Source organism: Musca domestica, unplaced genomic scaffold, assembly GCF_030504385.1.
Source record: "Musca domestica strain aabys unplaced genomic scaffold, Musca_domestica.polishedcontigs.V.1.1 11, whole genome shotgun sequence".
NCBI lineage: Eukaryota > Metazoa > Arthropoda > Insecta > Diptera > Muscidae > Musca > Musca domestica.
The window spans coordinates 19,930,774-19,943,453 of NW_026712133.1; the positions used below are offsets into that span (position 1 = coordinate 19,930,774).

The window sequence follows — 12,680 nt, forward strand, 5'->3', positions numbered from 1 at the left end:
GTTCAATAAATATTTCCGTAGTAATAGGAAAATATTGATTTTATTATTATTATTGGAATTGGAATGAGCTTTAACGAATCCTATTTGTCTCGATGACTTGTGGTTATACGCACTTAAATTAAATTGAATTACATATTAACAAGCTAAATTAATAAATTTATATAAATAAATTTATAAATGCCATTACATTCTTCAGAGTCTACTCAATTTGAAAAATATTGACAGAAAATTCTTCGGTTCCTTCTGTTCAACAATTCCTTGTTCAACAATAATTCAATACCATCAATGTTAACCACCACCACCCACCTAATCTCATTTTATCATGCATTGTCTACTCTTATCTACAACCTGATATTAACAAATTATCCGTGAAATTGATATGCCTGATTGATGTCACAGTTATTGGCATTCGCTTGTTGACAATTTGTGTAACTTATTTGTTTATGAGCTTTCATATTATGGCCGTAATTAGGGACTGCATGGGTGTGATTAGTTTAGGGCACAAATGTGCAGTTAATTGCTATCACCGAAATGTGACACCAATAATTTGCAATTAACGATTTATCTCGACAGTTGAACTAATCGCGTCGCGTGTTTACCAACGTGAATGATTCTTATGAATTCGATAAAAATTTGTTGATACGTTTCGTATGTACGCAAAGAATTGTGGACGTTACAATTTTCGAATGAAGAGTTTATGATATCCGGTAATTATTGCAATTATGGTGAAAATTTATATAGGATTAAGTAAGCAATAAAGTGGGCGTACGATACAGACAGGATATGATATGAGCTTTGGGCAATTAAAGTGTCAGATGGATACCAGAAATTAAATCCAAATATTTAAGGATGTGGTTATGACTGCTACCAAAATGCCAATTTTTTTACCCTACACCACATAGTGGTAAGGGTATTATGTCTTTGCGCATTTTTGTAATATGGAGAAGGAAGCGAGATAGACCCATAGTTACCTTTCGCTGATATTGACATCACTCCAAATTACCTGAATTTTGGCACATCCGACCGAATTCTGTCTAGAAGCAAGTACATCAAATTTTGGAAATTTGAAAATCAGTTAAGATATAGCTTTAGCTCCCATAAATATATTTCGTCCGATTTGGTGTAATATTCGTAATATGCACTCGACAGCAACGATATTTGGTACCAGAGAACGGCTAAGATGAGGATACAGATCCCATATATATACATAATCCGATTTCAGGTTTATTGAGCAAATATAGGGTGAGATAAAAAAAACGGCGATAAAGTCAAACGCCACATTTTTATACCCTACACCACAAGGTGCATTTGTTTGTAACAGGCAGAAGGAAACGAGATAGACCCATAGTTCCTTTTGATGATCTGCATAGAATCACATTCCGAGTCGATTTATGCATGTCCGTCCCTCCGTCCGTCTGTCCGTCTGTCCATGTATTTTTGTAAACAAAGTACAGGTCGCATTTATTGCCCGATCCAGATGAAATTTTGCACAGATCATTTGTTTGGACCAAGGACGAACCCTATTGAAATTGGAAATAATCGGTCAAAATTTAGATATAGCTCCCATATATATCTTCGTCCGATTTGCCTTTTATTGTGCACCAAACGTCTAATATTTATCCAAATGGGATGGAATTTGGCACTTACGACTGAAGTGAGTCTAGAAGCTAGTATGTCAAATTTGGTGAAGATCGGTTCAGATGTAGCTATAGCTCCCATATATTCTGTTCATCCGATTTGTTATATTTGTTACCCACAGCCGTAATATGCAATCCGTAACAACGATATTCAATATATCAAATACAGCTAAGAAATATCTTTGCCAAATTTTATCGAGATCGGTTCAGATTTGGATATAGCTCCCATATATATCTTTATCCGATTCAAAATTAATTGTGCACCAAATGGGCAATACAATTCCGAATTTAAAAGATACAAATGCTTCGGCATATTTAGTCCTTTGAACTTTAAATTATAATTATAATCATAGCGTGTATGATTGAATTCTCCCATAAAAACTTTTAATTGTTATGTGGAGCTCTACTAAATTAGCAAAGTGGTGTAGGGTATCATAAAGTCGGCCCCGAACGACTTTAAGACTTTCTTTACTGTTTTTTTTTTTTTTAATTATATTGAATAAAAGCAAAAAAATATCGGAAATAGCATCAAATTTTAGAATAAGTTTAGATTTGTTCGAATTGGACACCTTTAGCACGAATTATGGCCTTCAAACCAATAAAACTGTTACACGCTCCCCGAACGTTGATCTGCGGAATTGAGTTGATCGACTTTGGTATTTTTAATGCCAACATTGCTTTCCACAATACTCCAGACACAATAGTCCAACGGATTGGTATCCGGAGATTTTGGTGGCAATTGTGCGCTGGAAATGAATCGTGGAACCTCATTTTTTAACCATTCTTGCGATGGTGCTGAGTCCTGTTGGATGGTCCTAGGTCTGAGACCAAAATGTTTGCGTGCCCAAGGCTTTAATACACCCTCCAGAATATTTTCGCGATAATATTCGGCATTTATTCTGATGTCACGGTCGATTAATACGAGCGCAGAGCGACCATCAGCTGTTATGACGTCCCACACCATCACCTTGGCCGGCGCTTGAGTTCTAGTGGCCAACCGAAGGTGCACATTTTGACCTCTTTGGCAAGTGAACACTATCATTTTGTTTGTTTACAACCTGCTGGTCAACGAATGTTTAAAAAAAAAAAACAAATTCGACAGTTCACCACTTTCGGCTAAGCGAAGCAATGCTTTAGCTCTAATTTAATTTTTATACCCTACACCACAAGGTTGTCGGGGTATTATGTCTTTGTGCATTTGATTGTAACAGTTCCTTTCCTCCTTCCTTTTCCTTTTGATGATCTGCATAGAATCACATTCTGAGTCGATTTATGCATGTCCGTCCGTCCGTCCGTCCGTCCGTCCGTCCGTCTGACCGTCCGTCCGTCTGTCCGTCCGTCCGTCTGTCCATGTATTTTTGTAAACAAAGTACAGGTCGCATTTATTGCCCGATTCAGTTGAAATTTTGCACAGATCATTTGTTTGGTACAAGGACGAACCCTATTGAAATTGGAGATAATCGGTCAAAATTTAGATATAGCTCCCATATATATCTTCGTCCGATTTGCTTTTTATTGTGCACCAAACGTGTAATATCAGCCTCAATTGTATGGAATTTTGCACATGCACCCAAATTTGGCCTGAAAATAAGTATGCCAAATTTGATCGAAATCGGTTCAGATATATCTATTGCTCCCATATATATTGTTCAACCGATTTGTTAATTTTGCCCTCTGCAGCCGTAATATGCCTTCTGCAACAACAATATTTGGGGAAATATATCAAATACAGCTCAGAAATACATTTGCTAAATTTTATCGAGATCGGTTCAGATTTGGATATAGCTCCCATATATAACTTCGTCCGATTTACTTTTGATTGTTGCCCAAACGTCTAATATTTGCCCAAATTGGATGAAATTTGGCACTTACGACCAAATTGAGTCTAGAAGCTAGTATGTCAAATTTGGTGAAGATCGGTTCAGATTTAGCTATAGCTCCCATATATATTGTTCAACCGATTTGTTAATTTTGCCCTCTGCAGCCGTAATATGCCTTCTGCAACAACAATATTTGGGGAAATATATCAAATACAGCTCAGAAATATACTTGCTTAATTTGATCTAGATCGGTTCAGATTTGGATATAGCTCCCATATATATTTTTTTCCGATTTCAAATTAATTGTGCACCAAATGGGCAATACAATTCCGAATTTAAAAGATACAAATGCTTCGGCATATTTAGCCCTTTGAACTTTAAATTGTAATTATAATCAAAGCGTGTATGATTGAATTCTCCCATAAAACTTTTAATTGTTATGTGGAGCTCTACTAAATTAGCAAAGTGGTGTAGGGTATCACAAAGTCGGCCCCGACCGACTTTAAGACTTTCTTTACTGGTTTTCTGTTGAATTTCAAATGAAATATTGCGATAAGTTCGGCCACTGCGACGCGGGTTTCGATCAAGTCGCCTCTTCACTTTTCCAACCACTTCTGCTGACGTTGCTGTTTCTTCCGTCCACTTCTTTGACGTCGGGCTGCGCTACCAGTATCACGGTAACGAGCAACGGTACGAGACACAAAAGATTTATTCACTTTTATATGCTGAAGTGCTCTAACGATAGCCACTTGTGGTTTTCCAGCCAAATATGTAGAAATCACACTATCACGCTTGAATTTCATCACGAAAAACTATTTTTCTGGAAAATTCTCACCAAAATGCTTTTGTACGCTTGTAAACAATATAATGAGCTGTCACTGGAATAATTTTAACAGCTGTCGGACGAGTGGCTTAGAAATGACAGCAGCCTGAAGTTGGTTACAGTTTTTTCATCTCACCCTGTATATCTTCAACCGATTTCGGGTTAATTGTGCACTAAATTGCTAATATCAATCCAGATGACCTAAATTTTGGTACGTTCGACCGACTTATGAGCACATCTGCATCAATGCAACGGTAAGAAGTGCTGTGATTTCGCCGGGATTATAAATATTTGCTATTCAACGTAAGTTTTGGTATTTATACCCTACACCACATAGTGGTAAGGGTATTATGTCTTTGTGCATTTGTTTGTAACATGGAGAAGGAAACGAGATAGACCCATAGTTACTTTTGAGAACCTTCATAGAATCACTTTCTGAGTCAATTTATGCATGTCAGTCCGTCTGTCCGTCCGTCTGTCCATGTATTCTTGTGAACAAAATGCAGGTCGCATTTATTATCCGATTGAGATGAAATTTTCCAAACAATATTTTTTTGGCCCAAGGACGAACCCTATTGAAATTGGTGAGAATCGGATCAAATTTTGATATAGCTCCCACATATATCTTCATCCGATTTCGGGTTAAATGTGCACCAAATGTCCACTATCAGTCCAAATTACCTGAATTTTGGCACACCCAACCGAGTTCGGCCTAGAAGCAAGTATATCAAATTTGGAGAAAATCGGTTCAAATATAGCTATAGCTCCCATATATATCATCATCCGATTTGATCTTTAAGTCCCTCACATTCCTACTATGCACTCCACAACCGTGATATTTGGTACCAGGTATTAGATGGAGCACAGAAATAGGTGTTTTAAATTTTATCGAAATCGGTTCAGATTTGGATATAGCTCCCATATATATCTTCATCCGATTTCGGGTTAATTGACCACCAAATGGCCAATATCGGCCCAAATGGCTCGAATTTTGGCACATGTGACCGAGATTAGCCTTAAAGCAAATACAACAAATTTGGAGAAAATCGGTTCAGAAACAGCTATAGCTCCCATATATATGTTTTATCCGATTTGGTGTTTAAGCCTCTCACATTCGTAATATGCACTCCACAAGAATGATATTTGGTACCAGATATAAGATACAGCCCAGAAATAGCTGTTTGTAATTTTATCGAAATCGGATCAGATTTGGATATAGCTCCCATATTTATCTTCATCCGATTTCGGGTTAATTGTGCACCAAATGGCCGATATAAGTCCAAATGGACTGAATTTTAGTACATCGGACTAAATTCAGCCTAGAAGCAAGTATATCAAATTTAGTGAAAATCGGTTAAGATATAGATATAGCAACCATATATATGTTTCATCCGATTTAGTGTTTTAGTCCCTTACATTCGTAATATTCACTCCACAACCGTGATATTTGGTACCAGGTATTAGATGGAGCACAGGAATAGCTGTTTTAAATTTTATCGAAATCGGTTCAGATTTGGATATAGCTCCCATATATATCTTCATCCGATTTCGGGTTAAATGTGCACTAAATGGTCAATATCAGCCCAAATCACCTGAATTTTCGTACATAAGACCGAATTCAGTCTAGAAGCTAATACGTAAAATTTGGAGAAACCCGGTTCAGAGATAGCTATAGTTCGTGAAATGCACGATAGAATTAGATAGATTTTGATTTTGTACCAAATATCATAGAGCTCTGAAATGCCCTGTATAAACCTTTTTACGAGAGCTCTACTAAATATGCATAGTGGTGTAGGGTATCATATAGTCGGCCCCGCCCGACTTTTGAGCTTTCCTTACTGGTTTTAATAAATGTTATGGTCTTTTACCCCCTAAATATTATTCGATGTGTCGATTAGTAGACACATAAATTTGCACCGATTATCACCATATTAAGTAGATGATCTGTGCATTTATTTATCGCAATCGAATAATAAATGCAAAAACTTGTTAATTTTGGAAAAATTATTCTGGACTTATACGAATTGAACTCTTCGACTTCGTTGTATGGTAAGAAATATAAAACCCATGAGAGTTTTAAACATCAATCGGTTGAAACTATTCTCACATTGCTCCAATGGTCTCTCCTCCATGTTGAATGTTGTACTGTGAAATTATATTTTTTTTCCAATTTTTATTTGGACATAGCTTAATTTTTCAGTCTGTTGTTTATCTAGGATTACTGGTGCAACCAACACTTAGGCTCTTAATAGTAACAAATAATAAAATATTGTGGTCCATAAAAATACAACAAATACCAACCTGTTAATGTATTTTCTCCATTATCAAAGTAAGTGAATGTGTTTTTATTTTCTATGAAATACATAATATTTTTTTGCAAATGACAATAAAATATATTTGCCAATTTTTTTCCACACAAAAATAAGAGTATTTATATTTGTGAACCAAACAGAAAAAAATATAATTTTCCACAATAAAAATCGAAAGTGTCGAAAGAAAACAGTGTTATATAATTTAATGGATTTCAAACGAAACACTTAAGCCCCAACAGTAGTACCCTCTCCACCGTCTTGTCCCTCATCATCATCCCCATCAGCTTCAATGCGTTCTCCAATGATGATCTCTTCGGCTAACTGATAGAGCTCTCGAATATCCTGGAAAAAGGCGTAATATTTTCTTTATGAATTGAAAAATATATTTGCATTATTCCCCCAACCCCAACTTACCCGAGCATTTCGCAATTGCATTATTTTCTCATCTTCGTAACGTAAATGATCGTATTGATCCTTGGAAATGAGTAAACCTTCGGCCACATCTCCTTCCAGTTCGTGTTTCAACATATTGGCATATCGCTGTTTTGCCACACTGATGGTACTGCCTTCATCAAATGATTCACCACTTGAGATATCGGATGCATCATCGGACGCTATAGCTTTGGGAACCAATGATGTTTCATCAGTTGCAGCTGGTTGAACCTCCGTACCATCTGCAGTCTCTTGTGATTGTAAAATGGCCTGGAATGTAAAACAAGTAAAAAACACTAAGTCCGGCCGGGCCAAACTTTTAATACCCTCCACCTTAGGGTAAAAGAAACATTAGAAGAAATGTGGCAAAAACCATTAAAATGCCGTTATATGGGGGCTACACCAAAACGTGGACTATAATTACAATGTTTCGCTACACAAACTAGGATCCATTAGGACCCACAAATACCAATTTTTAGACAAATCAGTGAAAAAATGTTGCAGAAATCATCAAATTACCGAATATCGGGAGGAACCGTTATATGGGGGCTATACCAGAACGTGGACCGATATATCTCATTTTCAATACCAACCATCCTAGACACAGTGCAAATAGCTCTGCTAAATTTTGACACTCTACGTCAAATATTGTGGGCTGTATCGTGATTTCAACAGACAGACGGACATCGTTAAATCGACTTAGAATTCTATGCTGATTATGAATATATATACTTCATGGGGTCTAAGACGAATATTTAAGGATGTTACAAACGGAATGACAAAGTTAATATACCCTCCTTTCCAAGGTGGAGGGTATAAAAATAGGATTGCATAAAATAAAAAAAGCTTAATTTTAGGTATTATGAGGTATTTTGCTTAGTTATACCCTACAACACTATGTGTGGGGGTATTATAATTTTGATTGGACCAACAATTATGTAACACCTCGAAATATTGGTTTCCCACATAGGAAACTCTCGCTGAGTCGATTTAGCTATGTATGTCCGTTTTCCATCTGTCCATGTTACATATCGTAATTATGTCCCGAACCTCATGAAATTTTGCATGGAGGTGGGGTTATGGTCAGAATAGAAGCCTATTACTATTGCCTTCCAATTTGAATGGTCATCGGGTAATATTTAGTGGGTGAAATAGGCCATAATATTTGTCTTAAATTAAAATCAATTTTCTATTAAACCGCAAATATTTTCAATCCCGGTGAAATCACAAACAGACGAAAAGGTCAATTCTGACCATTACGAAGATGCCGATAGTAAACACAGGGAGAGATGAAAAAAACTGCAACCAATTTAAGACTGCTGTCATTTCTAAGCCTCTCGTCCGATAGCTGTTAAAATTATTCTAGTGACAGCTCATTATATTGTTTACAAGCGTACAAAAGCATTTTGGTGAGAATTTTCCAGAAAAAATGTTGTTTGTAATGAAATTTAAGCGTGGTAGTGTGATTTCTTTATATTTGGCTGGAAAACCACAAGTGGCTATCGTTAGAGCACTCCAGCATTAAACGTGAATAAATCTTTTGTGTCTCGTACCATCGCTTGTTACCGTTATACTGGTAGCGTACGCCGACGTTAAAGAAGTGGACGGAAGAAAACAGCAAGATCAGCAGAAATGTTTCGAAAAGTAAAGAGGCGACTTGATCGAAACCCGCGCCGCAGTGGCCGAAAAATGGCTCGTGAGCTGAACACATCACAATATTATATTCGGCAAATATTAAAAAATGAACTCGGGGTAAAGCCATTGAAATTTCAAAAAGTGCAACAACTTACACCGCAATATAAAGAAAATATACTCAAAAGAGCTAAAGAGTTGCTGTGCTTGGCCGAAAGTGGTCACCATCGCACTCAGCACGCGTTGTCACCAAAATCTCCGGATACCAATCCGTTGGACTATTGTGTCTGGAGTATTTTGGAAAGCAAGGTTGGCACTAAAAAATACAAAAGTGTCGATCACCTCAAACAAGCGCTTCGCCGGGAATGGGCCAAAATGCCGCAGGACAACATTCGGGCAGCGTGTGACGGTTTCATCGGCCGTTTAAAGGCCATAATTCGTGCCAAAGGTGACCTATTCGAACAAATCTAAACTTATTCTAAAATTGATGCTATTTCCGACATTTTTGTTGTCATTCAATAAAATTTAAAAAAAAATGTTATGGAGTTTATTTTTGTTGCAGTTTTTGATCTCACCCTGTATATTATTTTATACGATCAAAACGTGTCTCATCGAAAAAAAGGTTTTATACCCTATTTCTCTGTGAACCAAATATATATATTTTTAATATTTTTATAAACACAATATCTGGTGTGAACGTGATACATATCGGTCAAAAAGGTCAAATTTTCAATACTTAGAGCCGACACCTGAGTCGTTAAAAAAATTTGGCTAAGATTAGAGTCACAGTCTAACGAATGGAATTTTTTGCTAGAAAATTAAAAAAAAATCGGATGGATACCTCTTGGTACGAACTGTTGGAATTGTAATGTAAAGATAGTTCAGCTACTTCCCCCTTTGTATACCCTTCACCAATGGTGGGATGTATTAATTTTGTCACTTCCACAGTGGTAACTGCTCTTACTTTTGAATGGATCATTTTAGATGACCAATTATAATTTTTTACAACTCTTATGGCATCTTCTAGCAAAACCTCCCACAAAACGGTTACACCCGGTTTGAGGTTATAATTTAATTTCAGCTATTTTGGCGTCTCCCTATATCGCATCATTTGGAATTCTACTTAGTAGTCTCCGACAAATATTAACACTACGAAATAGTCTTCATTTTTCAGTACCTTCCGAATTTGGGTATTTTGTATATCCCCATATAATTGTATCACCATATATTCGACATTTTGAACTTTTTATACCTTTCATCATAGTATGGAGGGTATATTAAGTTTGTCATAACGTTTGTAACACCTTGAAATACACATTTTAAACCCCACAAAGTATATATATATATATATATATATATATATATATATATATATATATATATATATATATATATATATATATATATATATATATATATATATATATATATATATATATATATATATATATATATATATATATATATATTACATAAATATATATTATGTCTGCAGGTATTGAAATTGTGCCATGTAGGTCCACGTTTTGGTTTAGCCCCCATATAACGGTATATCCCGATTTTCGGTATTTTGATGATTTTAGCGACAATATTCACCGAAATTCTTTCAAATTTGGTATTTGAAGTTCGTAATGTATCCTATAGCCAATGACAGAAAATTGTCCGGTATTTTAATGATTTTAGCCACATTTTTCAACGGAGTTATCTGAAATTCTACACAAGGATTTGTTTTTGTGCACTTTACCCGCTGAAAGATAATTGTCTATATAGGTCCACGATATCGTATAGCCCCCATATAACGGTACCCCCCATATTCGGAATTTGGATGACTTTAGCCACATTTTTCAACGGAATTGTCTGAAATTCTACACAAGGCGTTGTTTTTGTGTACTTTATCCCCTGGAAGAGAATTGTCTATCCACGATATCGTAATGGTACCCCCCGATGTTCGGGATTTGATGATTTTAGCCACATTTTCCAATGGAATTGTCTGAAATTCTACATAAGGAGTTCTTTGTGGGTACTTTACCCCCAGGCATAGATTTGTCTATATAGGTCCACATATCGTATATCCTCCCAGTAATCGGTTCCTAATTCGTTCCAAACGAAGGAGGACATTCAAAGTTTGGCCCGGCCGAACTTACTGCTTTTTTACTTGTTTTTTTTTTTTTCAACAAAAAGGAATAGTTTTTATATTTACTTATTTTGTTATCACTGTGTAAAGTATTTCATCATCAAATGGTTTTGAGTACATCACGATATCATGCTTTAATAAAAAAGATAAACGAAAACTTCAACGTGTTTAATGCAGTTTATTCCGAAGCTTACAGCTTTAATAGCAAATCAATGAAAATCCCCAACTTTGAACAAACAAATGGATGACAACAATGGACAATGCTGACAACAATAACACCATATACATACAAAACAATAACAACACGAAGAACTAAATATTTCCTATACCCAAGGCATTGTATTTCAAAAATGTCTCTTGTTCTTCTTTTTTATATTTAACTTTAATTAGAAAGTAAAACATTGTCTGTTGTCGTGTCGATTCTGTATGTTTAGCCATTGGCTAATTTTAGAACTTAAACTTTTTAACGTAAGCAAGCAAGCAACGTAAGGTAAGGCAATGGAATGGCCGATTCAGCAGAAATATGATGCCAAGGACCTACCTGGTGCACGTTTGGAAGGTAAAAACGCAAAGAAAGAGAAAACAAAAACAAAACTAAAACAACAAAGCTTAACAAGTAAAACTTTGCTAATTCGCCTCATATTTCTGTGTGATGACGTTGACGATGATGATGATGATGATGATGGAGATGATGATTTGTTACGGATATAAGTATGGGGAAATCCCTTTAAGTAAACGTGTTTGTCTCAACAGGTAGGAGACATTCTTTGAGCCATGCCAGCAATCCAACACCGTTGCGAAAAGTATAATACAAACGTTTCTTCATGCTTTAAGTTTGGAAAAATTAAATTGAAATCACAATGTAACAAAATGCCCTATTGATTAACCTAATTAATTTGCACAGCCCCAAAAATTTTAAAATGTAAAATGTACGGGTTGTGTAGTTGTTATCTTACCCTGAGTATTGTGGTTATGGTGTAAATATCATGACTGTGAAACATATATCTCTTATATGTGCATAAGGGATGGATTTATGAACATGTATTTTGACAATGGGATGTTGTCAAATTTATAATTTTGAAAAAAAAAAGAAAATTAAACATATTTTTGCACGAATTTTACTTTTAAACCAAGTAAGCCGATAAACAAGATTTACCATTCTATGTGCCAAATGCCTACGTAGATTGGCCATGCAGTAGTCGGTTCAATTTTTAAGAAATTTTTCGTATGCAACTGTATTTCACCAATTACCAATTTAAAAAAACATTTGGAAGGGAGTTGAATAATTTCAAAATAAAATAAATAAATAAAAAAAAATCCGTCGGAAAATACAGCTTAAATGAAAATCGTTTTATGGAAGCTATACATAGACGTGGATCTACATAATTAATTATCTGTCATATGCTGTAATACCGATTTCGAACTTCAAATATCAATTTTAAACAAGTGAAAAAGCTGTAAGTTCAGCCGGGCCAAACTTTGAATAACCTCCACCATTTGGAACAAATTTGGCAATTTAAAAAAAAAAAAAAACAGTAAAGAAAGTCTTAAAGCCGGACGGGGCGACTTTGTGATACCCTACACCACTTTGCTAATTTAGTATGGTAGTATTCAATCATACACGCTATGATTATAATTATAATTTAAAGTTCAAAGGACCAAATATGTCGAAAGATACAAATCTTTTAAATTCGGACTTGTATTGCCCATTTGGTGCACAATTAATTTGAAATCAGATAATGATATATATGGGAGCTATATCCAAATCGAAACCGATCTCGATTACATTTGGCAAAGATATTTCTGAGTTGTATTTGATATATTTCCCCAAATATCGTTGTTACGGAGTGCATATTACGGCTGTGGGTAACAAAAATAACAAATCCGATG

At 35.5% G+C, this 12,680-nt stretch overlaps 1 protein-coding gene across 2 annotated transcripts in view; it reads right to left on the minus strand.

The window, feature by feature from the left end:
• Positions 1 to 6,678: 6,678 nt before the first annotated feature.
• LOC101888087 (uncharacterized) overlaps positions 6,679 to 12,680 on the minus strand; it is a 98,845-nt gene continuing 92,843 nt past the window's right edge. Inside the window, exons 7-8 of one of the 2 annotated variants that reach the window (XM_011295854.3) lie at positions 7,007 to 7,294; positions 6,679 to 6,934 (exon numbers count right to left, since the gene is read on the minus strand). In XM_011295854.3, the coding sequence (XP_011294156.1) occupies positions 6,818 to 6,934; positions 7,007 to 7,294 (405 nt within the window). In that variant the 3' untranslated portion in view covers positions 6,679 to 6,817. The remainder of the gene's footprint in view (positions 6,935 to 7,006; positions 7,295 to 12,680) is intronic. The other variant, XM_059131940.1, reaches the window with a different exon arrangement.